Below are 27,585 nucleotides of genomic sequence, written 5' to 3'. Positions count from 1 at the left end.
GAGAGGGTGAAGGAGGGAGGGAGAGAGTGAAGGAAGGAGGGAGAGAGTGAAGGAAGGAGGGAGAGGGTGAAGGAGGGAGGGAGAGAGTGAAGGAGGGAGAGAGTGAAGGAGGGAGGGAGAGAGTGAAGGAAGGAGGGAGAGGGTGAAGGAGGGAGGGAAAGAGTGTCGGAAGGAGGGAGAGGGTGAAGGAGGGAGGGAGAGAGTGAAGGAGGGAGGGAGAGAGTGAAGGAGGGAGGGAGAGAGTGAAGGAGGGAGGGAGAGAGTGAAGGAAGGAGGGAGAGAGTGAAGGAGGGAGGGAGAGAGTGAAGGAGGGAGGGAGAGAGTGAAGGAGGGAGAGAGTGAAGGAGGGAGGGAGGGAGAGAGTGAAGGAGGGAGGGAGAGAGTGAAGGAGGGAGAGAGTGAAGGAGGGAGGGAGAGAGTGAAGGAGGGAGGGAGAGAGTGAAGGAGGGAGAGAGTGAAGGAGGGAGAGAGTGAAGGAGGGAGAGAGTGAAGGAGGGAGGGAGAGAGTGAAGGAGGGAGGGAGGGAGAGAGTGAAGGAGGGAGAGAGTGAAGGAGGGAGGGAGAGAGTGAAGGAGGGAGAGAGTGAAGGAGGGAGGGAGAGAGTGAAGGAGGGAGGGAGAGAGTGAAGGAGGGAGAGAGTGAAGGAGGGAGGGAGGGAGAGAGTGAAGGAGGGAGAGAGTGAAGGAGGGAGAGAGTGAAGGAGGGAGGGAGAGAGTGAAGGAGGGAGAGAGTGAAGGAGGAGGGAGAGAGTGAAGGAGGGAGAGAGTGAAGGAGGGAGAGAGTGAAGGAGGGAGGGAGAGAGTGAAGGAGGGAGAGAGTGAAAGAGGGAGGGAGAGAGTGAAGGAGGGAGGGAGAGAGTGAAGGAGGGAGAGAGTGAAGGAGGGAGAGAGTGAAGGAGGGAGGGAGAGAGTGAAGGAGGGAGGGAGGGAGAGAGTGAAGGAGGGAGAGAGTGAAGGAGGGAGAGAGTGAAGGAGGGAGGGAGAGAGTGAAGGAGGGAGAGAATGAAGGAGGGAGAGAGTGAAGGAGGGAGGGAGAGAGTGAAGGAGGGAGAGAGTGAAGGAGGGAGAGAGTGAAGGAGGGAGGGAGAGAGTGAAGGAGGGAGAGAGTGAAGGAGGGAGAGAGAGAGTGAAGGAGGGAGGGAGGGAGAGAGTGAAGGAGGGAGAGAGTGAAGGAGGGAGAGAGTGAAGGAGGGAGAGAGTGAAGGAGGGAGGGAGGGAGAGAGTGAAGGAGGGAGAGAGTGAAGGAGGGAGAGAGCGAAGGAGGGAGAGAGCGAAGGAGGGAGAGAGTGAAGGAGGGAGAGAGTGAAGGAGGGAGGGAGTGAAGGAGGGAGAGAGTGAAGGAGGGAGGGAGAGAGTGAAGGAGGGAGAGAGTGAAGGAGGGAGAGAGTGAAGGAGGGAGGGAGAGAGTGAAGGAGGGAGGGAGGGAGAGAGTGAAGGAGGGAGAGAGTGAAGGAGGGAGAGGGTGAAGGAGGGAGGGAAAGAGTGTCGGAAGGAGGGAGAGGGTGAAGGAGGGAGGGAGTGAAGGAGGGAGAGAGTGAAGGAGGGAGAGAGTGAAGGAGGGAGGGAGTGAAGGAGGGAGGGAGTGATGGTGTGGAGAGTGGAGGGTGGGATTGGTTGAGGGGAGAGTGTGAAGGAGGTGGGGTGAAGGAGGGGTGAGGGGAGAGGTGAAGGTGTGGGGGTGTGTGGGGGGGTGTGAGGGGAGAGTGAAGGTGGGAGAGTGTGGAGGGAGGGAGTGAAGGGGAGGAGTGAAGGAGGGAGGGAGTGAAGGAGGGAGGGAGTGAAGGAGGGAGAGAGTGAAGGAGGGAGAGAGTGAAGGAGGGAGGGAGTGAAAGAGGGAGGGAGTGAAGGAGGGAGAGAGTGAAGGAGGGAGAGAGTGAAGGAGGGAGGGAGTGAAGGAGGGAGAGAGTGAAGGAGGGAGAGAGTGAAGGCCTCCTCCTTCCTAGTCCTTCAGTCGCCTTTCTGGCCTCCCTCTTCTTTCACATGGACAGCCTGCAAGCGGCCATCTAACCGCAAAAAGAAAACGAAAGTAAATACGTTTGACTTTATCCAACATTTTATCATGACACGAAGTGTTCTTCGTAATAATTCTGTTTTCGGATTTCTGAGTTTCTTCAGCAAATAAAAGAGAAAAAAAAAACTATTGGTTAACTAGAATCAACTTTCAATGATACTACTACTTGTCACATGTCTAATGATAATTTTTCTCTTACCTTTTGGAGTTCGCCCCTCACTGTGACCCTGAGGTCGGCTGTCTGTGAGGTGAGATCTGTCTTTACATTTTACATTTACATTTTAGTCATTTAGCAGACGCTCTTATCCAGAGCGACTTACAGTAAGTACAGGGACATTCCCCCCGAAGCAAGTAGGGTGAAGTGCCTTGCCCAAGGACACAACGTCATTTGGCGCGGCTGGGAATCGAACTGGCAACCTTCAGATTACTAGCCCGACTCCCTCACCGCTCAGCCATCTGACTCTTTACAGTCGTGGCCAAAGCTCTGCAACACTGCTGGACCTCTTGACCAATTTTCAGCACAGGTGCAACGGCCAAATGGCTCTTCTGATGAGAAAAACAAGTAGAACAGATACATGGAGTTGGATACTGGAAACCTGACTTGAAAAGTGCATACCAGCCTTTAAGGCCAAGTAGATCAAAAGCAGAACGTGTGGTGAGACAAAGTTATGATTTAAACATCCTTAAGACCTTTACCTTAGACAGCACTCTCTTCAGAGTGTTGATCTTCAGTTTTATGGTGGAGCTGATTCTGGTGACAAAGCTGTGTCTTCCTCTCTTGTCTATCAGCCTGATCTCTTCTTCTGTCTCCAGCCCCTCATCCTCCATCTCCGGGTCATCTCTGGCCTGCTGCTGTAAGGTTCTCTCCATATCCACCATTAGTCTCCTGGGCTCGTACCGGCTCACCTGAAGCTCATGGTCATCATCCCCTTATTTTGCCTACTCTCTGTGTAGCTGAATTTTTCCACGTTTAGTATAGTGACTATGTCATAATGGGACAGTAGATTGTCAATGTGGTTCAGTAAGCTGGATCAGAACCCTCTATCAGAATCATTTGATCAATAGGTTCTGAGCTGTATAACCATAGATCTATGTGTATAACTACCTCAAATGTTCAGAACATTTATTATTAGTATTTTTTTGTTTTCTTTCGTGAGAGTGAAAGGTTTCTTTAGCTTGAGTACAAAGTGTCGAAGTATAATAATCCAAATTTGTATCCAATATCCAAGTTTTCATCCAATATCCAAGTTTTTAAAACAGCACGGAAAAGGCAGCAAAGTATGATGCAAAGTGTTTATTAGAATCCAACACAGAGGAACGATTCCAACAAACGTGATTAGACCCCGGAGTCTGACTGACTTTTTCTCCGGACATTTGTCTATATATCTGCTTTACATTATTTTGAGATCTTTTGTCATTGGTACATTATCTCTGGTCACAGATGCATGTATGCATTTCACGCCTGGTTGGTCAATGGTCACACAATTTACATTTACATTGCTCGTACTTTCCCCCTACTTTCTCTTTCCAAGGCCCACGTGGGGCCATGCAGCCCAGCTGCACAGGGATACTGAGTCTAAGGACATAAATCTGTCCCCTGATATCAGGCGGTTGTAGTTCTCAATATCTGGGCTATGTAGTCCTTCATGGGAGAGGCCTACACACATTCTTTCCTCTCTGGCACTCAAACCCCATGTATCTGGACTTCCACATTTGGCCATGTTTTAGTGGCAATTCTAATCCATCAACAGCTTTGCATCTGGTTTTCAATAATATAGCGTATACAAGTAAAAAAGGTGATTAAGTGGTTCTATATCAATCATATAAACCATGATCATTTCTCCATCGTCATAATTACATCAGTGTGATGTTTTTTCTACAACAAAAGCTTTATCTATTAACAGTGATAGAGAAACGAAATAAACAAAAGCATCAATAATGGGAGTGTCTGGGGGTCTCCATTCTTTAGTGCACAGCTGTTTCTGACTGTCCACCCCAATGTGTGGACACTGAGACTAACTATTTTACCCCTGGCAGAGATGGCAAAAGTACAAACATCCTTCATTCAAGTTACTACTCGTAGGCTACTCATGTTTAAAAAGAATGCTGAAGTGCTGACTACACTTTTTAACTCAAAGTAAAGAAGTATAGGCTCTGACATAAGTAAAAAGGAGAGGAGCGAGGAGGAGAGAAGGAGAGGGGAGGAGAACAGAGAAAGATAAAACAGAGAAAATCAGAGCAGAGTACAATTGAGTACAGTGTAGTATAGTAGTCCTCATCAAGTAGGCTACTCATCAATAAGGCAAACGTTTGTTTCGCCAACAAATCAAAACATATTTTTGAAGAGATATCATCTTTAATTTAACTAATAGGCAATATGTATATCTGTCTCCAGTATTTGTTTCGTTTATTTATTGTAATGCCATTCAGTAATCGCGGGCTCTTAGCTCGACCAATAGGGCTTCGGTGCGCCTTTACTCAAGGTGGCACAAGCGACTATATGGTCAGAAGAGAGAGAGAGAGAGAGAGAGAGAGAGAGAGAGAGAGAGAGAGAGAGAGAGAGAGAGAGAGAGAGAGAGAGAGAGAGAGAGAGAGAGATTTACCGTCCGGTACACAACTGTCTTAATCCGCCCTGAGAGGATAGGCTTAATAAAACTACAGGTTGGTGTCTGTGCAGCCATATTGAAAAGACATTCTGACCATTTTAAGTGTACATGTGATGAGAATAAGCTACATTTGTGGGTTGCCTGTTTTCCAAAGACAGGACCCCCTCGTTATTGTTTTGGAGTTTTCATTTGGATTAACGAGGCCTAATAATTTTGCCTTGTAGTTTGGTAGCCATTTTATTAGTCCTCGTTGATTGCAATATTGTTTCTGGTGTTCGAGAGAATTCTCACACGTTTTCAGGATGAAGGATCGACTGGAACAGTTGAAGGCCGTGAGTTTATCGTTTTAATTTATTTTTGAATGAGGAACATAAAGACTACATAAAATAGGATATCACTAAACGGTCACCGCCATTATCGATAGTTCATTGAGTTTATGACTGCCCACAAAAATGCGAGTGTGAGTGCTTGCGGCAATTAATGCATTTTATTGACACTGGACTAGGACTTAAACCAATGTCCGTAACATTTTTCACCAATAGTGACCAAAAGTCTACATTGGTCTTTTAATTAGGTATTTATTTCGTATTTACCTCACCTTCTTGTCTCAACATTGGTGACAATTACTGACGTGTCTCATTAAGTCTAACAGAAGAGAGTCGTGCAATGCACGCGTGAGGAAGTAGTGAGCTATATCACGCCACAGGTGGCTGTGGGCACGCACCGATAACGCGTCATCTTCACACCAGACTGTCCTGCATGTCTGAATGAGACCTATGTCCATTCATAAGGGCCAGTTAAATGAGTGGGTATTAGGGAGGAAGGGAGGGAGGAGGAGGGAGGGAGGGAGGGAGGAGGAAGAGGACAGAAGGGGATGATGAGGGAACATGGAAGGATAGTTTTTCTCTTTCTTTCTGAAGTTTCAAGATCATAGTGGGGATGACTACATCCTTGGATCCTTTTTGTCTAAAGCTAGGCTAAAATAAGTGTTGGTGTGTGTGTGTGTGTGTGTGTGAAAATGAGGGATGTATTTTTGTTGGAGCACCCATGCATTTGTGATATACGTTAAGCATGTCTTTTTTTACTGTGTGTTTGTATGTGTACTGTATGTGTGTGTGTGTGTGTGTGTGTGTGTGTGTGTGTGTGTGTGTGTGTGTGTGTGAGCAGAAAAGTGACGTGGGTGGTGATGATGTGGAGGTCCCAGTGGAGAACCAGGCCTTCATGGATGACTTCTTTGCCCAGGTAAACTCTGTGTGTCCAAGGACACACCACGGGAAAGTGTATGTTGATGTGTGTGTGTGGTTTAGCAGCTGAGAGCTTGCATGTGTGTGTGTATGAATTTGTCTTTGTCTCATTGCCTGTGTCTGCCCCAGATTGAGGAGATCCGTGGCAGTATTGATAAGATAGAGGAGAGTGTGTCAGAGGCCAAGAAGCTCTACTCTGTCATCCTGTCTGCTCCCACATCAGACCAGAGTAATCAATCATCGCACCGCCACTCATCATGTCTTTCTGTCTCTTCCTCTTCCTCTCTCTTTATCTGTTCATCTCAAACTCTCTCTCTCCCTTCCATGCATCATCATCCCATAGTAATTTCATGCATTTTCCTCCTTCATTGTTCACCGTTTGAAACCACCATCTCACTGTCTTCCTCTGTCTCTCTGTGTCACCAGAGACACAAGATGACTTGGAGTCGATCACTAATGACCTCAAGAAATCCGCCAACAACGCACGAAACAAACTCAAGAGTAAGTCTCGCCTCTCCTTCTTCTCAATTACATCTCAGCACAGTCACAACAAACATGGTGGACCGTGCCGGTCTTTGTTATCATCGAGGCCGGTAGCTATGTCTGTAGTCATGGTAACAGCTGTGTTTTGGTCCGGCCAGACATCGAGAAGCAGCTGGAGACCAACACGGAGGAGAGGGCGTCAGCTGACTTGCGGATACGCAAGTCCCAGGTAAACACCCACCCACAGGTGTGGAGGAGGTGGTTTGAGGACCACACCTGGGTTATGCATGGTAACCTCTCCTGACAACAGCTGGATTGGTTCAATTCATCCCTCGGTTGAAATATCCCCCACTCTTTGCACAATAGCTTCTTATGTGGGTCCAGCAGGCTAAGGTTTGATGCTTACGGTGGAGGGGTCTTGTGTGTTTCGAAGTGAGAGGACTGGGATGGAGACCAGTGAGGTGGGAAGGGATTGTGGTTCTATGAATCTGCACCACAACAACCTGTCTAACCAGCAACGTACTCCGTTTCCCAGCATGCCATTTTGTCCAGGAAGTTTGTGGAGGTGATGACCAAGTACAACGAGGCACAGGTAGACTTCAGGGAGAAGAGTAAAGGGCGCATTGCTCGCCAGTTGGAGATCAGTGAGTCAAAATCTTCAATAAGCATTTTAGTCTTTTAGATTTGTTCGGTCGGTCAGTCAGTTGGTCAATTAGGTGTTATGGTTTGTTGCTTCAATAGTCAGTCAGGCAGTCAGTCAGCCATCAAGTCAGTCAGGTGATATGTTTGTTAACCCTTTTCTGCTCTTCCCTTACAGCGGGAAAAACAACGACCGATGAGGAGTTGGAGGAGATGTTGGAAGGAGGGAACGCGGCTGTCTTCACTGCTGGGGTAAGATAGTGTGTGTGTGTATCCATGGTAACAGGGTTTTCATGGACAGCAGTGTAAGGATCCCTCTTTATCTATTTCTCTCTCTCTCTTTATCTGCCTCAATTTCTCTCTTTCTGTAGATCATGGACTCTGGGATGTCCAAGCAGGCCCTGAATGAGATTGAGGCGCGACACAAAGACATTGTCCGTCTGGAGAGCAGCATTAAGGAGCTCCACGACATGTTTGTAGACATCGCCATGCTGGTTGAGAACCAGGTAGTCCTCTCATTGGTCAGAAAACACAGACAGCTAGCCCTCTCATTGGGCAAATAAACAGTAAGGTAGAACTCTTTGACTGATTTAGTACCCTATATCTTTTTCTTTCCATCTTTCCTTCTATCCTACTTTTTCATCTCAACCTCCCCTTTCATGGTCCCACCCATGAAAGGGTGGAATGATTGAGAGGATTGAGAGCAACATGGACCAATCAGTGGGCTTCGTAGAGCGGGCGGTGGCGGACACCAAGAAGGCTGCCAAGTTCCAACAGGAAGCTCGCAGAGTGAGTCGAGCAGGTTGTACTGAAAATTGTTCTTGTATTTTGTTTGTGCACTCCTCCCTCACCCAATGCTCTCTTTCCTTCTCTCTTTCCATCCCCCTTTCTCTCGTTCACGCCTACAGAAGCAAATGATGATCATGTGTTGCTGTGTGATCCTGGCTGTCATCCTGGGATCCTTTGTCTACAGCTTCTTCAAATAGTGCGGCTCGGGTCCAAACAAACAACAGACAAACAAATAAACAAGCTAGCTACCAAATAAACAAGCAAACAACCTGAGCTGGAAGGAAACACACTGCTTATCCCCACCATAGAATGTCTGTCCCTAGATCAGACAATAGATCCTGTCCCATGGATTTGAATGGGCATATCAGTTCTATGGATTGTATTTCTGTTGAGTTCTGTGTGGTCCGCAGTGTCGGGTGTTGTTGTATGCATTTATACGTGTGTGAGGGAGAAGATATAGAGATACTGCCATGCTGCTCATTCTGATCTTACCCTCCAGTCCTCGTGTAGAAGGAAGGGAGGTGGTGATAGGATGGAGAGAAAGGCTTCATTATGGGCAGCATCAACATCAACTTACCCCAGTTTTGACTGTGTGCATATTATCTGTGTCTGTGTGGTTATGGGTGATTGTTCTTGACATAGGACTTTGTGCAGTGTGTGTGCATTATGTTAGACTGTTAGATATGTTCCACCCAGACTCTGTTGACAGTCTCTTAACCCTCGTGCTGCCTTCGGGTCACATGACCCAAAGGTTCATAACGAACCATCGTTGTGTTTACCCAATTTTACCCAATACAAAAACAAATACAAATAATTTTCTTTTAACCATTCCAATGTGGGGGGTCTGAGACAGCCCGACAGTTAAAAGAAAATGCTTCACTTTGTTTTTGTATGAGGTAAATTTGTCGCAATACGACGGTGGGTCACAATGACTGATGGGTCAGAATGACCCGAAGATAACACAAGGGTTAACTCACATTCTCTGAAAAACAAGTCAAAAATAGATAGCACTGTGTTCTGTCATGTTCGAGGAACCTAATTATTATGGTGATACCTAAAGACGATAATGAAGAAGAGGTTTGCTTCTTTATTTTTTATTAAAGATTACCCCTAAAAAACTGCCCTGTTGTCCTTTAAAAGACTGTGGTGACGATGACATTGCCTTGGCAACCCAGTATGTCATTGTATTGTGTTATGATGTTTTTAAATTTGGAGAAATTGATTTTATTTATTTATAGATGTATTTATTTAATATGTTTTGATGAATACAACTGCTAGTGTGTGTCTGTCTCACTATAGTGCTAAATGCTTAGTAGCCTCTGGTAGGCCTACTTCTTCATCTGTTAAATAGGCAGTATTATAATCTGTGTGGTCATAAATCATCAATTGCAGTAGGTTTTCATAATACTGTAGGTATATGTAATGTATTTGTATGGGGAACTGTTCTCAGTTAACTAAAACTGCAATTCAGTTTACAGCTTTTGTAGCTTTGGCCCTTCCTTGCCAATAAACGAAAGTTTAAACACTTTTGTTTCTCAAGTTTTATTTTGTTTTCACTTGAGTTGTTTTTACATAAATGTTTTTACGAGTAGGCCTAGAGAATATTCCATTCTGAAGGTAAGTTTTTAAGCTTCTTAAATAGTTATCTGTGCGTCGTATTCTACGTCATGTGTACGATTCTACATCATTACCGTGGCGTTGGTTTACAAGCCAATACTTTGACTAATAATATTAGCACTACAAGTATGAGCATAAAGTAAACGCTGCAGGTTGAAAAGGAAAGAATGGATAAGAAGGAAAAGGAAACGTGCTTTGGCCTGCTACTTTCGCAGTCGGAGCTTTTCTAACTGGCAGGCCAATTCCACCAATCCTTGTAGTCCTGGCGACTTCGTCAACCAACAGGCTGCAGCTTCCGGATTGTTCGCCACCATTTGTGGGCGGGATATCTTCACCACACCGAGAACTGTCCGCTAAACGTGTGTCAGCAATGCCAGGCTTCGGGAGTCTAGACACAGCAAAGGAAAGAAGACACGCTGTACGGATTGGGATTAGTGAGAACAAGTGACCCATTTTGATCAACAATGGTGGTGCGTTCATTTGAATTTATGCTGTTTCTATCTAACATAAGTTTATAGTTTTGATGAGGAAATTGGGTCGATTAACACGATGCCACTGAATGATGTGGCAAGTCATTGGCTGAAATCGACATGCCAACCAATTATAATTCTACTTTCAAGATAGTCGTAACATCTTGACCAATGAGATTTTAGTTTGTTTGACGATTTGGTTCACCCGTTTTGTACGCCAATGTTTTGTCAAATTGCGTGAAAAGCGAGGGCGGAGTACTGTTTGACGTGTATTTGGAGTTTGGGTTGTTAAATGTGTACATCCAGCTTTGAGACACCAGGGTTATATGTTTAGAAACATAGTTAAAGAAAGGTATCCAACCGATTTAAGGAGCAAATGTGTACTTGTTTAAAAAAATGCCGAACTGGTGTTCAAACTCCGTCCTTTCCAGCCACCGCAGGCTGCTTTAAGTATTGAAAACTTGGATACCTATTGTTGTAGAGTGGCACGCAGTTAGGCCAATGGGTATCTAGCCGGCTTTATTTCCATTGGAGGAACAAATATTTATGGGCGGGGCTTAAGGAATTGTAGTTGTGTTTTGGGGTAGGAAAATGGCGCTGGTTTCTCCACCATATCAACTTTATCGGATTTAATGTCAACAGCAACGCTATTTTTGGCGATAATCGACACCTTCTTGTTATTCTAAATACTTTGAAGTTGTGACATTTTTATGAATTCTAAATGCGGACTTTGTTGAAAATAGCTAGCATAGCTAGTTCACTAACGTAACGTACGGTATTTAAACTTGGACCTTTTTGTGCTCGTGCACAATCAGATTGGATTGAATACCAGCTAACTTAGCTTGCGGACTATTTGATTATCTAGCCAAAGCTTTTCTATGTTTGTTTTTTTTACGTAGCGAAAGTGAGCATCTTTCGCTGATAAACACTGGCTAAAATATGTTGACGGTTTTATGCTTTGGCAGTTTTACAATGGTGCTAACCTTTAATGGGGGATAGCTAGTCTAGCTAATGTGTAGGATGGGACTACAAGCCATCTCCTTATATCGTTGACACTGACAGAATCCTGGCTTCTGAAATGCATCTTTGATATTTTTATTGTCTCAAATGTTTCTCAGTGACTTGAATTATTATACATATTTTTTTATATTCTGCAAGACAATAAAGTGTATTTTAGTTTAGCTAGGCGGTCTAAAATGTTTTTGAGTTGGCGCTGTGATAATAAGCGCAGCTGAGATCAATCTCAACGCTCAGGATACCAGTATAACGTTATAAATTGAACTAACAGTAACTGAAATACGTTAGGCTCTTCCACGCATTGAGAATGGAGGATTCACGTCCACGATATAGCAAACGACTGGTAAGAGCTGCCCCAAGGTAGTGTGTATCACAATCTTGGTTTTAGGCACGCATTGTCACGACGAGTGGTTCACCGCTGAGATGACGGTTGTGGGTGTCGTGCAGTGAAGCATTTCACATACTGTGAAATTGCATGTATTGCCAAATTCTTTTTGCACGAGTAATGAGAACGGGAGGGAAATGTAAAGAGACTGAATGGAGTCAAGGTGTGTGTGTAAAGATGTTTTGTAGGATGTGCAAGAAGCGCAATGTGATGGGATTGGCTGATTGGGTGAGCATGTGAACCTAGATGCGGAAACACGGGAGGGAGGGAGGGAGGGAGGAGGGACTGCGGAGGCCAGGAAAGACAGAGAAGGACAGACGACCCGATCTTTCATCCTTCCGAAAGAGAGGAGAGGGGAGGATGGAGAGCGGAGGAGAGTTTGTGCTGCAGCGAGGCGATGGAGTGATGTGGGAGGAGAAGGAGCAGAGTTGGGAGAAGATGGACAAAGAAGGGAAGCGGCGTTGGAAGGGGGATGTAATGGTGACTCTGAAGGTGCGAGGTGTGTAGCGTCTCTCTCTCCTCCTCCCCTGGGATGGAGCGCTTCAGCTGCAGGCAAGGAGAGAAGTGGGGAAAGGGAAGGGAAAACAGCAGACTGCTGGAGAGAGAGACATATTTAATACCTGTTCTATTCTCTCTCTCTCTCTCTCTCTCTCTCTCTCTCTCTCTCTCTCTCTCTCTCTCTCTCTCTCTCTCTACCTTGGCTTGAAACAGGGATTCCCGTGGTTTGATGGTGTGTTTGCCTGTTCCAGACACATCATATTGTGGTTGTGTAGTGAACTGTAGCAGCTGTAGGGTGCAGATAGGGGTGTGGGTGTGGGTGCTGCGGAGGTGGCTTTGTCACTGCGTCCTCTGGCCTGGAGCCCACTGGAGGACACCTCCAGACTGGCTTGTCGCACCATGGCTGCACTGCAACAGCACGCTCACACTTTGCGTCTTTTTCCGTCTTTCACTCTCTCCCCCCCCGCCCGCCCAGTTCTTTCTCCCTCTCTTTCACTCCCTCTTCCTCCCCTCAGTCCTTTTCTCTACCCCGCTTTCTCACTGTGCCCCTCTGTCCATCACCTCCATCCTCTTTCTCTCCGTCTCTCACTCTCTCCCTCTTTCTCCGTCTGTTTCTCATATCCCTCCACCCGTCGCATTCAAACAAAGCTCTGGAATCTGAGCTTTTTCTAGCATAACCAGGTTTAGGGTTACGGTGAGTGTTGTAGGTCCTATAGTACTATGCCTGTGTGTTTTTTACACGGTGTACTCAACCTCATCTTTGCAGTGGCTGGTCTGGTAAATTTGTAAACAACGCATCACTTCCTCTTACCCTGAGGTGAGGGCCAGATCATTCAACACTAAGTGGATATGCATGGATCTGATGGAGCTCTGCTCAATGGTCTCAAACTGTGGCATGTAGGTGGTTGTGTGTTATTGTGTGGGTGAGTGTATTGTTGTGTGAGTGAGTTAGAAGGAACTGTGTGTGTGTGATTGAGACTCCTGTTCTTTCACGTCATTTGGTCATTTTCAAATGTCGATGGTTACCCGTCAGCGCCCCCTCCCTTGGGTCAGTGTCGCCATGGCAACTCGTTGAAACCAATATCGGTCTCCATATACAGTGCACAGTGATCTCAGAGTTGTAACCATGGATGCCTACAACCATGGCTAATCAAAATGGCTTTTGGTCGTGAACCGCTTAAAGCTCATCATGAATTTGTTCTAGTCCCAATGGGTGACAGACAACAGGAAGCATGCTTGTTGCTGTCTTGTTTTCATCTCCGGCTACTTCTGTGAGGTTCCCTGTCGTGAGGGACTGGGGCAAATCAGAGGTCTTGGCTGGGCAGATGGAGAGAAGGAGAGTTGAGAGGGGGGTTGGGTTATGTCAGGGTTACAGGGCTCAGAAGAGGGAGGGATTATCTCTTGTTCATCTGTTGTGCCCAGGGGCCAGAGGGGACAAAGAGTGGCCTTTTATTTAAATCCAATCCCCTCCTCCTCCTCCTCACATCCCTTTTCAAACTCCATGTATTGTAGGAAGGGACATGCAGGGCCATGGGTAGGTGCATGTGCACTGAAGATGTAGCCAGAGAGAGTTTGTGTGTGTCTCTATCGCGGTGGTTATACATTGTATTAGCAGCAGAGTAGGTTTATATCTAGGGAGAGGGAGGGGAGAGACCCTTGTGTTGTGTGTGTGAGAGATTATTATATACACCTAACAATAGCGTATTGAATTAATTTACTAATAAAGTAAACAGTGTAATTAACTTATGTTGCAGTCTAGTTCTGGCTTCCAAACACAGTAATTTAAAGAGATGTTTATTGTCATTGACAGTCAAAATAAACCCCCACTTTCTGTTCTCCCTCGCCCGACCCTTCTTCCTCTCCTCCTCCTCTTCCCTCAGCGGTCAGGGACGCGGCGTCGTTACCACGACGACGGGATCTCGGACGAGGAGATCGATGGGAAGAGGACGTTCGACCTGGAGGAGAAGCTGAGCAGCAGCCGCTTCAGCTCAGACAGGGTTAAACGCATGGAGGGCAAAGGTCAGTCCCAGCCCACGGCATGGTCTCAGAGCGAGCCTCAGCCTCAACGACAGTGTTTCATCGGTGTGTGTGTGTGTGTGTGTGTGTGTGTGCGTGCGCGCAGACCTGACGTTTGAGTACATCCAGAGAGGTGGACTGAGGGATCCCATCATCTTTGAGAAGCCTGATGGTCTGGGAATCAAGTAGGTCTCCTCTCCATCATCCTCTCCTCCCCCTCTTCTATATCTTCTCCTCCATCCTCTCTCCCTGGGGCTTTGCTATCCTGTGTGAAGCCAGGTACAGCACATCTGTGTGTAGAGCAGGTCTTCTCAGCAGGAGGGAGCTGTGACCTGCTTGTGTTCTTCCTTCTCTGTCCAGGATGCCTGATCCAGACTTCAGTGTGAACGATGTCAAGATATATGTTGGTAAGGTGGCTTGTGATCATTCCCCCTCGTCCTCCAGGGGCTTTAATGTATTGTGTGTTGAAGACAGTACCCTTGTATGTAAACACACACGCATACCTTTAGCACTTGTTACCCGAAGTCATCCTTTTCTCCTGTCCCTGTTCCTGCCTTCCCTCCCTGCCCCCCCCCCCCTGCCCTCCCTCCCTGCCCCCCTCCTGCCCCCCCCCGCCCTCCCTCCCTGCCCTCCCTCCCAGGCAGCAGGCGTATGATAGACGTGATGGACGTCAGCACCCAGAAGGGCATCGAGATGTCCATGGCCCAGTGGAGGCGCTACTACGAGACGCCGCCCTCGCAGAGAGACAAGCTGTACAACGTCATCAGCCTGGAGTTCAGCCACACCAAGCTGGAGAACCTGGTCAAGAGGCCCGCCTCGGTGAGACACGCACACACACCAGCACGCACACACACACACACTAGCACGCACACACACACCAGCACGCACACACACACACACTAGCACGCACACACACACTAGCACGCACACACACACTAGCACGCACGCACACACACACACACTAGCACGCACACACACACTAGCACGCACACACACACTAGCACGCACACACACACTAGCATGCACACACACACTAGCACGCACGCACACACTAGCACGCACGCACACACTAGCACGCACGCACACACTAGCACGCACGCACACACTAGCACGCACGCACACACTAGCACGCACGCACACACTAGCACGCACGCACACACTAGCACGCACGCACACACTAGCACGCACGCACACACTAGCACGCACGCACACACTAGCACGCACGCACACACTAGCACGCACGCACACACTAGCACGCACACACACACTAGCACGCACACACACACTAGCACGCACACACACACTAGCACGCACACACACACACACTAGCACGCACACTAGCACGCACACACACACTAGCACGCACGCACACACACACTAGCGCACACACACACTAGCACGCATGCACACAATAGCACGCACACACACACACACTAGCGCACATGCATACACTAGCACACACACACACACACTAGCACGCACACACTAGCACGCACGCATGCATACACACATGCACATGCACACACACAGTGAGGAAACGGCGGGACGAGCAGCTAGTCTCTCGTGTCCCGGCAGGTGGACCTGATCGACTGGGTGGACAACATGTGGCCCCGTCACCTGAAGGAGAGGCAGAGGGACTCCACCAACTCCATCACAGACATGCAGTACCCCAAAGTCCAGAAGTGAGCCCCCCCCGTCCCCGCAACCACACCCAGTATCTGACCACACACTCTGGTAGCACCCACTAGATTCACAAAGGGGTTTCATCTTTGTGTCTCCTTCTTCCTCCCCCCCCTCCTCCTCCTCCAGGTATTGTCTGATGAGTGTGCAGGGCTGCTTCACAGACTTCCACATCGACTTTGGAGGCACCTCGGTCTGGTACCACATCCTGAGGGGAGGCAAGGTGAGAACTACACCCCCCACAATACACCAGGGCGCCGACTGTGGTTGTGATGGGTAACGTGATGTCATTTTAGTAAGCAGAGGAAATCACCAATTATTTAGACTTGAGAATTCCGAGTGATTGACATTGTAGTCCAGCCAATGACTGGTGGTGTGGGCTCTGTGGTTGCTCTCCCTGTGGGTCAGGTGTTCTGGCTGATCCCACCCACGCCTCAGAACCTGGAGCTGTATGAAAACTGGGTGTTGTCAGGGAAACAGGGAGACATGTTCCTCGGAGACAAGGCCACAGACTGCCAGAGGATTGAGTTGAAGCAGGGATACACCTTCATAATCCCCTCAGGTAGCTACCACACACACACACACACACTCTACAAACACAGCTACGTACAGACCTATTTAGTTAGTACCATGGTGTGTGTATTAACATCCCGCTGTGTGTGTGTGTGTCAGGCTGGATCCATGCCGTCTACACCCCAGTAGACACGCTGGTGTTTGGGGGGAACTTCCTCCACAGTTTCAACATCCCCATGCAGCTCAACATCAGCAGCATCGAGGACCGGACACGGGTGGGTCCACTGTCTGGGTTTCTGCACATATACAAGTGTTATGTTAATAAGAGAGCAATATCTAAGGGTTACCGACCTGTTGTGGTTATTAAAAGTCGTCAGTTCTAGACCTGGCTTGGCCGTGGTAGTTACGCAGGCTGCCTCTCTTTACACTGTGTGTTTACTGTGGTGCTGATGGACACTTTGTCTTCTTTGATCGCTATGGTGTTGTTGAACGTGTGATAAGCGACCAATTAAGTGAACGGATGTGTTGGGGGTCCGCAACATTATTTGAGCTATGCAAGTGGGCCGCTAAGTGGAAAATCCGGAAATAGCTGCTCTAGATATATCTATACCTCTGTCATCCAGTAGACACAAGTGGGTCAACTGTCTGTTTCGGTCAATTGGTCTAGATCTTTATATATCTGTGGTCTCCAGGTACCGTCTAAGTTCCGCTACCCGTTCTACTTTGAGATGTGCTGGTACGTGTTGGAGAGGTACCTGTTCAGCCTGACCAACACCTCCTACCTCACCCCAGAGTTCCAGAAACACTCCTTGGGCATCGGTCAGTAACACACACACACACACACTTTGTCTGTGTATTACATCGTCTCTTGTTTCTGTCACTTGTGAGGCTCATCATTTAGAGACAAACACACGATTAGCACATTCTGTTGGGACTTTTCTATTCTTATTAACCCCTCCCCTCCCTCCCCCCAGGGCTGAAGAGGGAGTCCTGCTCCAGCGAGTCGGTGAACGGCCACACCAAGGAGGAAGAGGAGGATCACGAGGAAGAGGCTGCAGCTCGCCCCAAGCCCGGGGTCAAAGTTCACCTGACGCCGTTTGAGCTGGAAGGGCTGTGGAACCTGCTGGGGAAGCTGGAGTCTCTGCCGGCGCACAAGCAGTGTGTCCCTGCAGGCATCCACAACGCCCCCGCCCTGCTGCACCACATCAGGGTAGGTGGGGGGTGGTAGAAGGAAAAAGATGAGAATGTGCATCTCATGGGCATCTTCTAAGATAAGAACGTGTGTGTAACTGTGTGCGTGGTCCCCAGGCCCTGCTGAAGGAACATGCCAGCGACGTCCCCAAGTTGTCCTACACAGGCACGCCCATCGTCCAGTGGCCCAAGAGGGTAAGAAGCCCTGCCATCACAACCACACTCTCATATATGGAGGCTTCAGGGAGGCTTCAGGGACTTCCATCTCCACTACCTCAATTATTAACAAGATCATAAAGTATTCATTCCTTTCTTCTCCACCCCCTCTGCCAAATTATCAACCCCAAAATGATAATGATTTTTACCTTTCTCTCTCTTTCCTCTCTCTCTTCCTCCCCCCTCTTCAGCCATCCTGGTACCAGCCCCCACCCCCCCCTCCCCCGGTGGTCCGGCCCAAACTGGCCACCACGCCCGTGACCCCTCGACCCCAGAAGCCCGCCTCCTCCATGTCGGTGCTGCGCCGTCGGCGCGTCAGGTGTGTGGGAGATGACGCTGTACACCACATCCACGCCACCTGTGCTTTCGCAGCTCTGAGACAGGGTGTGAACCTGTGTGTGTGTGTTGCAGGTGTAAGCGGTGCGAGGCCTGTGTGAGGACCGAGTGTGGAGACTGCAACTTCTGCCGAGACATGAAGAAGTTTGGAGGACCAGGGAAGCTGAAGCAGACCTGCGTACTGAGACAGTGTCTGGCTGTGAGTCACACTGTGTGTGTGTGTGTGTGTGTGTGCAACTGTGTGTGTGTGCAACTGTGTGTGTGTGTGTGTGTGTGTGTGTGTTGGGTGCATCCCCTCACATCTAAACTTAGAGGAAGTGACTGTGGGGTAGAAATTCTCTCCTCTAAATAACCGTGTGTTTGAGCTCCGGGCAGGTGTGTGTGTGTGTGTGTGTGTGTGTCTAACTGTCCCGTGTGCCCCCAGCCTGGCCTGCCCCTGTCTGCAGTGTGTGAGGTGTGTGGAGAAGGGAACCAGGAGGAGCGAGGCAGACCCGTCTTCTCTCTCACTCTCATGGAGTGTTCCAACTGTGCCCAGATAGCCCACCCCGGCTGCATCACGGTACATCACACACACCACCCCCACACACACACCCCCACACACACACACACACACACACACACATCATTCTCTCTGTTTCTGAGGAGAAGCCCAGAAGATGCACATTTTCATGTTTTACCTCTACTATCACTCCAAATACTGTCTGTCTGTCTCTCTCTGTCTGTCTCTCTCTGTCTGTCTCTCTCTGTCTGTCTCTCTCTGTCTGTCTCTCTCTGTCTGTCTCTCTCTGTCTGTCTCTCTCTGTCTGTCTCTCTCTGTCTGTCTCTCTCTGTCTGTCTCTCTCTGTCTCTTTCTGTCTCTCTTTGTGACTCTGTCTCTCTCTCCAGATCTCAGGAGAAGGGGTGGTGAACAAGGACCTGCCGAGCTGCTGGGAGTGTCCCAAGTGTGTGCAGGGAATCACAGACGTGGAGGTAGAACGCACACACACACACACACACACAGACACACATACTAACGTGCTTGCCAAAACACACAAACACTAACGTACGCATGCACACACACACACCCCCAAGCACACTCGCTATTGCTCATAGATAGACGCACTCAAACACTCACACACCACACACACACACCTATGCATGGTGGAGCTATGGGCTAACAGAGCTGGTTCTTTCCCTGTGGTGTGTGTGCGTGTATGTGTGTGTGTGTCAGTCGTCGGGCAGTGATGATGACAGTGGTGGGTCTCCGGGTGCGGATCCCCTCCCCCCCCAGACTCTGTCCCAGGGGCCCTCGCTGGGGCCGGGGCTGGGCCTGAGACTGGGGTTGGGGTTGGGGCTGGGGGCCGCCTCAGGCCTGGGGCTGGTGGTGGCGCCCCCCGGCTGCCAGGGGCTGCTACTGCGGGCCTCCATGACGCCTCACAGCAAGAGGGTGAGGGGCTCCGCCTACTGCTGCCGCCTCCCGCCGTTACATCATCATCCCGCGCCACCCGCCTGCCACGCCCATCGCTGCTCTGTCTGACGAGGGGACGGGTGGGGAGAAGGGGGGGATCGGGGGGGGGGCAGGATCCACTACCTCTGGGTAGATCTGAGGGGATCAGATGGGTGTGAACAAGGTGGTGGACAGTCCAGCCAGGCTGGTAGAGGCCTTAGCAGGGTGGAGCTTCCATCCTGTCCTCCTAGATTGATGCCTGCGGCTTCAGAGCAGAAGGCTTCTCTGGATGGGGTCTGTCCGTATCCACGTTTTGAGAATGCATCCTCCCCCCCCCCCCCCCCCTTCCTGGGACTAAACTCCCTCACTGTCTAGAGGGGAGAAACGAAGGAAGGGTGCATTTGTAGAGTATTGGAACAGGCCCCGGACCCGTCTAGTCCTTACCCCTCAGCCCCCTGCATGGGATGTGTGGGAGAGGAAGGAGAGAGCGGGGAAGAGATATGAGAGAGAGAGAGAGAGAGAGAGAGGGGAGGCTTCTCCATGCTGTCACCGTGGTCTTGGTGTGTGTGTGTAGGAAGTGCAGACTGTTTCTGGTGGTGATGGTGTGTGTGTTTTCTTCCAGGTTAAAGGAGAGAAGAGCAAACTGCTGCCTGCGGTAAGTAGCTGTGTGTCTGGAACACACCCAGCACACCTCTCCCTGTCACACACCTGCCTTTCTTCCCTCCTTCCGTTGATTTCCCCCCCCCTGCCTCCTCTCATTTCTCCTGTCTCCTCTCTTGCCTCCTTCCCAGAAGCGGAAGTCGTCCACCCTCCTGGATGCTCGCATCGCCAAGATCTACCGGCGCCACCGCCACAGCCGGGAGGACGACGACTCGGCCAGCGACGATGACGACGATGAGGACGGGGGCGAGGGCCACCGCAGGAAGATGGCCGTCCACCCCCGAGGAGGGGGCGGGGCCTCCCGGCGGGGCTACGGTGCCAGTCGGCGGGGCTTGTGGCGCGGAGGCTCCTCCCACCGCGGGTCCAGAGGAGGCGGAGTCGCCCCTAACCCCGGCCTGAAGATGAGGAGGGGCCTGGGGGGGCGGGGCGAGGGGAGGCGGGGGCGGGGGGTGAGGCTACGGGGCGGGGCCAGGATGCAGAGGCGCAGGGACGAGTCGGAGGAGTCGGACGATGACGACGACGATGATGATGACGACGACGATGATGACGATGACGACGACAGCGAGGAGGACCACCGCCACGCCGCGGTGCGGCTGGACAAAGACCACCGGCATCGCCGCCGGCGACGGAGACGGACGGACGACGAGGATGACGACGACGACGAGGATGAGGACGACAGCGAGGGGCGGGACTTTGAAGGCGAGGACGAGGAGGAGCTGGAGGGCCTGGAGGACGAGGAGGAGGAGGAGGAGGACGAGGAGGGCCGCTGGGACTCTGAGCCGGAGCCGCCCGTGCTGCTGGTGTCCGACCTGAACGACGACCTCCTGAGCGGGTCCTACCTGACCGTCACCCTGCAGCGGCCCCCGAGGGCCAAGCGAAGCTCCGCCTCCATCCTGCCCAAGCTGGAGGCCGCCATGGCGACCAGGACGCCGCCGGGCTTTGTCCAGCGCAAAACGCTCCACAAGACCCGCCACAAGAACGGGGCGCTGGTCGCCCCCGGCAACGGCCTGGCCCCGCCCCGGGGGGTGGGCCGGCCCCCGCGTCACCGCGGGAACCCACACAGCGACGGGGAGCGGGACACGGCCTCGCCCTCCTCCTCGTCCTCCCACTCCTCCGCCTCGCCCACCCCTCCCCACGCCTCCTCCTCCCTCTCTCCTCCCTCCCTCCTGTCGCTGCCCTCCTTCAAGGACGTGGGGAACGAGGGAGGGGGGGAGAAGGAGGTGTGGGTCTCTGTGTTCCGCTACCTGGACCGCCGGGAGCTGTCGGCCTGTATGACCGTCTGCAAGGCCTGGTACAAGTGGTAAGTCAGACACACCCCATTATAGATGCACAAGTGATGGGCATTAGTTTAAGATCTATCTACCTACCGACATTTTTGTGTCCTTTTTTTGTTTTCTTTTTGCTCCTACCTAGGGCGGGGCGATATCAAAAAAAGATTGATATCTCGATATTGTCAAAATGTTTACGATATTCGATATATATCTCGATATGTTATATATGCATTTTCATTTAAATAATACAAAAACTGGATTTTATTTTGCCTCCATTAGAAAACAACAAAACAACTTAGATAGAACAGCTATTGTTACAAAGTACAAAATGTGTAAGGCATTTGATGACAGTGGCATTTTCAATTCAAGCAGTTGCCATAACATGGTACTTGCAACTTATGTGACAGGACAAAAAGAGAGCAAAAGAGAGTGCCTGTGCGAGTGCAATTTTCAGTTTGTGCACATGCTCTTTGTGACCGTGTGTGTGTGTGTCAACACAGAGGAGCCAGACCGTGATCTTTTAAACACAAGAAACACCAGCAGTTTTTTTTATATATATTTTTTTTTTAATATTTGATATTCACGATATTTTCAAATTTTACATCGTCGTCAAAATTATTGCGATATTATCGCTAATATTCGATATACCGCCCAGCCCTACTCCTACCTTCACTCAACTGCTTTTTTGTGTTTTCCTCTCCACTGTCTCACACCCTCTCTCCCCCCCTCCTCTAGGAGTTGTGACAAGCGTCTATGGAGTCACCTTGACGTGAGTCGCTGCCGACCACTGACGGACCAGGCGGTGGCGGGCATCATCAAGCGCCAGCCCGTCTCCCTGGACCTGTCCTGGACACCGCTGTCCAAGAAGCAGCTCGGCCGCATCGTGCACCGCCTGCCCGGTAACACGCACGCACGCATACACACACACACACACGCTCTCTCACACACACACACACATGGTCTCACACACATGCTCGTAAACTGCCCAAAATTAGCTCCATTCTTCCACTACATTTACACACAACCGAATACACACCGTAGAATGTTCCGCAGACACGCCCTTCCACTCCATCACCCCCACAGCCTCACTCCGCCCTGCCCCCCCAGGTCTGAGGGAGCTGCTGCTGGCTGGCTGCTCCTGGTGGAGTCTGGCGGCCCTGGTGACCCCCAGCCTGCCCTGCCTGAGGCTGCTGGACCTGCGCTGGGCCGAGGGGGTCAAGGACGCCCAGATACGAGACCTGCTCACGCCACCTGGTAAGCGTGTGTGTGTGTGTGTGTGTGAGAGCGTGTGTGTGTGTTCAATTGTGTTTAGCTCCGGTCTGTTTCTAGGCAGCAAGACTGTTTCTTGTTGCAGACTGAAACGTACAGTGTAGGTCTCATCCAGGGACTGACTGACTGTGTGTGTGTGTGTGCCCCCCCCCCCTCAGGTTCTGAGTCCCGTAGTCGTCTGCGGGGCATGGTGGAGCTGCGCGTGTCGGGGCTGGAGATCGGCGACGCCACGCTGCGCCTGCTGCTCCGCCACATGCCCCAGCTGGAGCGCCTGGACCTGGCGCACTGCCGGGACATCAGCGACCAGTCCATCTGCCTGCTCACCTCCGCAGGCTCGCACACGCGCAACACGCTCACGCACATCACCCTCACCGGTACGCACGCTCCGCCGGGCGCACGCCCGCCAACAAGCTCACACATCCGTCTGTCTACCTGCAAGCATGTGTTATCTCATATGTGTAGTGTTTTGCAATTATAAACATTTGTGTTTTTGCCTTGTAAATGTGTATGTGTATGTAAATATGTCGTTAAATAAAGTACATGCCCCCCCCCCCCCCCCCCCCCGTTGTCTTCCTTGTCCCAGGGTGCACCAGGCTGACGGACGTGTGCGTGTCGTACCTGAAGCGTGCGTGCGGCCTGACGCTGCTGGACCTGAGGGGTTGCCACGGCGTCAGCCGCAGGGCCTGCGATGCCTTCATCTCAGACCTGGCCCACAGCGCCCTCTACTGCATGACCGAGGACAAGCTCATCCAGAAGATCTCCTAGAGGAGAGAGAGAGGCGACTGCACCCCCCCCCCCCCCCCCCCCCCCCCCAAGCCCTTGTCTTGTCTTCTGACCTTTGGAGGCCGGCGAGAGGCCCAGAGAGAGGAGGGGGGGACAACACGAGTTTGAGCAACTCCTCTCTTCTCCATCTGAAACAGAAAGCAAATCAGCTTTCAACTGGGACACGACAAGAAAGGAGCAGCCAGGAGGACATCCACCCTGCTGAGAATAAACTGAGTGAGACCGGAAGGATGGATGGATGGTAAAATCGAACGGGAAGGGGCGGGGGGGTTCCTAGAGCAGGAAGGGGCGGGGGGGTTCCTAGAGCAGGAAGGGGCGGGGGGGTCCTAGAGCCCTGCCCTTAAGAGCAAGGATGGAGGGATTTCTGCAACGCACTCAGGAAGATGTCAACGACGAGTGCTAAATGGATTCAGAACATCCCCCCCCCACCCCCGTTTCATCTCAGAATGTCATTAATGCTTTATCTTTATGTACTCTTCTTTTTTTTTATCCCCCCCCCTCCCTTTATTCTTTTACTGCTGTTTTCCTTCTGCCCTCTAAAATTCAGACTAGCCTGTCTCACCTGACTGTCTAGTCACCTGACTGTCTAGTCACCTTAACTGTACTGTATCTCATTAGCCTCTCCTAGGTCATATTCTGCTGCAGTCCTGTCATGGTTTCTCCTGTGCGTGTGTTCAGGATTAGTGCTTCAGTGGTTCATCCTTGTGTTGATGTTGAGGAGGACTGGGTGTTTCTGGGTGATTCCTTGTGTTCAGTGCAGGGTTGGGGGCTGTGGCCTTGCAATCACTGACTCCTGTTTCTTACACCAATAGTAGTTTCCCCATTCTTATTTTTGTTCTTGTTTTGTTTTTTACAAGGAAAAAAATACAGAATTAAAAAATATTAAAAAATCTAGAAATTAAGTGTGTGAATTGATGACAGGATGTCAGTTAGCGTGGTAGGTATAAAACAAGCATTTATTGTTCATCTATTATTAAACTGCCCCAGTGCAACCTGGGACAGGTACTTCCCAAACTCTCCTAGGCTTCCCAGAAACTCCAAACCTCTTCCTGAGCAAACAAACCTAAATATTATGTACAAGATCTACTTTCTTCACAAAGGAGCTGAAAAAGTCATAAATGAAGTATAAAACAACAATGCTAGCAGATATTAAGCTAAATGTGTTACATCTTCATCTTAGAAACACAGGATGAATCTAGTTTTATTTTCCTTGTTCTCTTCAAAGCTCATTGGAGGAGAGGATTTAAGGCTCCTCCTCTCTGGTCTTCCCCTCCAATCGGTTGCCAAGCGAGGTCCAGAGTACAGACACGTAGTACTAGAAGATTCTGAATCAGGCTAAATGTTCCAGAGCCTTCCATAGTGGGCTGAATGTTCTACAGTGGGTTTAGGACAGAGCTGAAGGAGAAGGGATTGAGCTTGTAACCGGTTCCACTGTAGAACTTGTTCTGGAATTCCACCCTGAGAACATTGGTAAAAGAGGATGAGAAGAGAGGTCAGTTTAAACCTGCCCCCTCTACATTGCTCTGCATAAAAGCATCTACCGCATGAATACATCATCACGCCATCGTCATTGAGAGAGAGGCTGAGTCGGTGTGTAGGGCTGTACAGCTAAAACAACCGATTCCAATCCAAGCCTCCATGTTAGAGTGTGTGTGTGTGTGCGCACCCACCAGTGCAGTCTGAGCGCGTGCAGGAACGCAGACAGGCCCTCCATGACGAGGAGGATGGAGACGGTGAGCGTGGCGAAGCAGGAGAAGATGACGGCCAGCACCACGGAGCCCACGTAGCCATGCCACGACAGGGAGATCCTCATCACCATCACCCACAGCACCTCCGACAGCTCTGCACACCACAACACAGGTGTCAGGGTGTGTGTGTGTGTGTGTGTGTGTGGGGGGAGAACTTCAGGAACAGGCACGTATGTGTTTGGTGTGTGGATCTCTGTCTAGGTGTGTGTGTGTGCGCGTGTGTGTGTGTCCTGAAGGTCTAAAACTTGAGGAACAGGCACGTATATGATGTTTGGCTCCAGGTGTGTGTGTGTGTGTGTGTGTGCGCGTGTGTGTCCTGAAGGTCTAGAACTTGAGGAACAGGCACGTATATGATGTTTGGCTCCAGGTGTGTGTGTGTCCTGAAGGTCTAGAACTTGAGGAACAGGCACGTATATGATGTTTGGCTCCAGGTGTGTGTGTGTGTGTGTGTCCTGAAGGTCTAGAACTTGAGGAACAGGCACGTATATGATGTTTGGCTCCAGGTGTGTGTGTGTGTGCGCGTGTGTGTCCTGAAGGTCTAGAACTTGAGGAACAGGCACGTATATGATGTTTGGCTCCAGGTGTGTGTGTGTGTGTGTCCTGAAGGTCTAGAACTTGAGGAACAGGCACGTATATGATGTTTGGCTCCAGGTGTGTGTGTGTGTGTGTCCTGAAGGTCTAGAACTTGAGGAACAGGCACGTATATGATGTTTGGCTCCAGGTGTGTGTGTGTGTGTGTCCTGAAGGTCTAGAACTTGAGGAACAGGCACGTATATGATGTTTGGCTCCAGGTGTGTGTGTGTGTCCTGAAGGTCTAGAACTTGAGGAACAGGCACGTATATGATGTTTGGCTCCAGGTGTGTGTGTGTGTGTGTCCTGAAGGTCTAGAACTTGAGGAACAGGCACGTATATGATGTTTGGCTCCAGGTGTGTGTGTGTCCTGAAGGTCTAGAACTTGAGGAACAGGCACGTATATGATGTTTGGCTCCAGGTGTGTGTGTGTGTGTGTCCTGAAGGTCTAGAACTTGAGGAACAGGCACGTATATGATGTTTGGCTCCAGGTGTGTGTGTGTGTGTGTGTCCTGAAGGTCTAGAACTTGAGGAACAGGCACGTATATGATGTTTGGCTCCAGGTGTGTGTGTGTGTGTGTCCTGAAGGTCTAGAACTTGAGGAACAGGCACGTATATGATGTTTGGCTCCAGGTGTGTGTGTGTGTGTGTCCTGAAGGTCTAGAACTTGAGGAACAGGCACGTATATGATGTTTGGCTCCAGGTGTGTGTGTGGTACTCACGTGCATGGGCCAGGCTGAGGGCCCAGAGCCTAAGGTAGGAGGCTGTGTTGGAGATGCAGCCCAGGCAGTACTCTATGGTGTGGATGGCCTGGTGCATGAACACCTCCACACAGTCAAACACCTGAAGGACAGGGAGGGCTTAAACACGCGCATATAGGTCTTACCCATAACTTCTCTCATTCTGTCTCCCTCCTCGTCTTCCCTTCCCTCCCCCCATCCCCTTACCTCCTCTTCCCCCCTCTCTCCTTCCTCCAGGTCTCCCTGCAAAGTGTTGATGGAGGTGGTGTCTGTCACCAGAGGGCGCTCTTCTCCCTGAGCGACACACACAGTCATAAATACACATGTCAAAAACCCCCAGCAAGCAGTCTGAGACATGTGGGAACAATTAAAATCAGAGGCCGTGTGCACACACACACGCAGTCCTTTATCATTTACACATGCTAGATTTTCAGCCAGACTCCAAACACACTTCTGTACACAGACTCTCTTCTTTCTTCTTCTCCCTCTCGAGTAAACACGTCCTCTTACCGCTCTGCGGCTGGCTTTTCTTCTGTGGTGGTAGTAGAGGTAGAGTGGTTTCCCTAGCAACAGCACTGGTACCGAGGCCAAGGCCAGAACCACCAGGACCCTCTGGGCTATCAGCTGGAGGGGGGGGGTAGAACAACGTTACACAAACCCTTTATAAACCCTTTATATCTATGTGTGTATCATCCATGTGTGTCTCTCCGCCATGTAATAGAAATCACAATGCGTTATAAAGTAGCTGAGCTGAAGAGTGTTTGAAGGCTCTGTGAATAATGTGTGTGTGTGTGTGTGAGAGTGAGTGAGTGAGAGAGTGAGAGAGTCACCTGTCCGGGGTAGAGGGCTGGGTTGTCGGGGTTGACAGAGAACAGGAACATGTCTATGAAGTGGATGAGGATGCTGGGGGCTCGGTCTGAGTCGTGCGGGCCGAACACCACCCACTTGTAGACCACCATGAAGACCAGGTAGCCAAACAGACTCAGCATGAACACCAGCTCTGGTAGCAGGACCAGGAACACACTGCTTAGCTGGCCCCTCTGACTGGAGGGAGGGCGGGGGGGAGTGGGAGAGGTTAATAGAGAGAAAACCCAGATTAGAAACAGACAGCAAGAAAAGCAGGGAGAGAAAGGGAGAGCGAAAGAGGGAAAACAGAGTTTTGGAACGTGAATAAGACTAAACGACATTAACGTGATTGAATGTTGAAGGTGGTGAGGGTGAGGAGGAGAGGGAGGTGACAGCAGAGGGAGAGAAGGGGACTGACGTGTAGTTGAAGAGCGAGAGGCACACTCCGAAGGTCATGTGTATGACCCCGATGATAACCGACATCTTCATCTTGTAGGAGTTGAGGAAGGTCAGGTGGTTGTTGGCCAGTCGCCAGATCTACAAGGGTCACAGGTCACACGTT

The 27,585-nt window shown here is 50.2% G+C and overlaps 3 protein-coding genes across 8 annotated transcripts in view; 2 read left to right on the top strand and 1 right to left on the bottom strand.

The window, feature by feature from the left end:
• The first annotated feature begins 4,664 nt into the window (after positions 1-4,664).
• stx3a (syntaxin 3a) lies at positions 4,665-8,492 on the top strand. Its single transcript, XM_062478433.1, has 10 exons — positions 4,665-4,948; positions 5,784-5,858; positions 5,990-6,089; positions 6,287-6,361; positions 6,502-6,572; positions 6,879-6,987; positions 7,161-7,234; positions 7,354-7,488; positions 7,661-7,771; positions 7,891-8,492. Exons 1-10 carry the CDS (start codon positions 4,919-4,921, stop codon positions 7,966-7,968), a joined length of 858 nt encoding a protein of 285 aa, XP_062334417.1. The 5' UTR covers positions 4,665-4,918; the 3' UTR covers positions 7,969-8,492.
• Positions 8,493-9,694: 1,202 nt separating this feature from the next.
• On the top strand, positions 9,695-23,434 carry kdm2aa (lysine (K)-specific demethylase 2Aa). 6 transcript variants are annotated; one of them, XM_062478397.1, is made up of 23 exons: positions 9,695-9,858; positions 13,639-13,777; positions 13,881-13,959; positions 14,135-14,181; positions 14,415-14,593; positions 15,350-15,456; positions 15,584-15,677; positions 15,863-16,016; positions 16,127-16,242; positions 16,660-16,786; positions 16,942-17,177; positions 17,276-17,353; positions 17,566-17,693; positions 17,786-17,909; positions 18,135-18,269; positions 18,596-18,679; positions 18,921-19,136; positions 19,759-19,791; positions 19,928-21,096; positions 21,803-21,966; positions 22,175-22,321; positions 22,495-22,710; positions 22,920-23,434. In XM_062478397.1, exons 1-23 carry the CDS (start codon positions 9,853-9,855, stop codon positions 23,099-23,101), a joined length of 3,960 nt encoding a protein of 1,319 aa, XP_062334381.1. In that variant the 5' UTR covers positions 9,695-9,852; the 3' UTR covers positions 23,102-23,434. The 6 variants fall into 6 exon arrangements, with proteins under 6 accessions (XP_062334381.1, XP_062334380.1, XP_062334384.1 ...); XM_062478396.1 differs by lacking the exon at positions 9,695-9,858 and adding an exon at positions 10,443-11,218; XM_062478395.1 differs by lacking the exon at positions 9,695-9,858 and adding an exon at positions 11,547-11,752.
• Positions 23,435-24,054: 620 nt separating this feature from the next.
• tcirg1a (T cell immune regulator 1, ATPase H+ transporting V0 subunit a3a) overlaps positions 24,055-27,585 on the bottom strand; it is a 7,501-nt gene continuing 3,970 nt past the window's right edge. Inside the window, exons 12-18 of the mRNA XM_062478211.1 lie at positions 27,442-27,560; positions 27,008-27,221; positions 26,688-26,801; positions 26,385-26,471; positions 26,160-26,280; positions 24,790-24,961; positions 24,055-24,577 (exon numbers count right to left, since the gene is read on the bottom strand). Coding sequence (XP_062334195.1) covers positions 24,493-24,577; positions 24,790-24,961; positions 26,160-26,280; positions 26,385-26,471; positions 26,688-26,801; positions 27,008-27,221; positions 27,442-27,560 — 912 coding nt within the window. The 3' untranslated portion in view covers positions 24,055-24,492. The remainder of the gene's footprint in view (positions 24,578-24,789; positions 24,962-26,159; positions 26,281-26,384; positions 26,472-26,687; positions 26,802-27,007; positions 27,222-27,441; positions 27,561-27,585) is intronic.

Source organism: Osmerus eperlanus, chromosome 14 (genome assembly GCF_963692335.1).
Source record: "Osmerus eperlanus chromosome 14, fOsmEpe2.1, whole genome shotgun sequence".
In the NCBI taxonomy this organism is placed as follows: domain Eukaryota; kingdom Metazoa; phylum Chordata; class Actinopteri; order Osmeriformes; family Osmeridae; genus Osmerus; species Osmerus eperlanus.
This window is presented reverse-complemented; position numbering and strand designations above follow the sequence as displayed.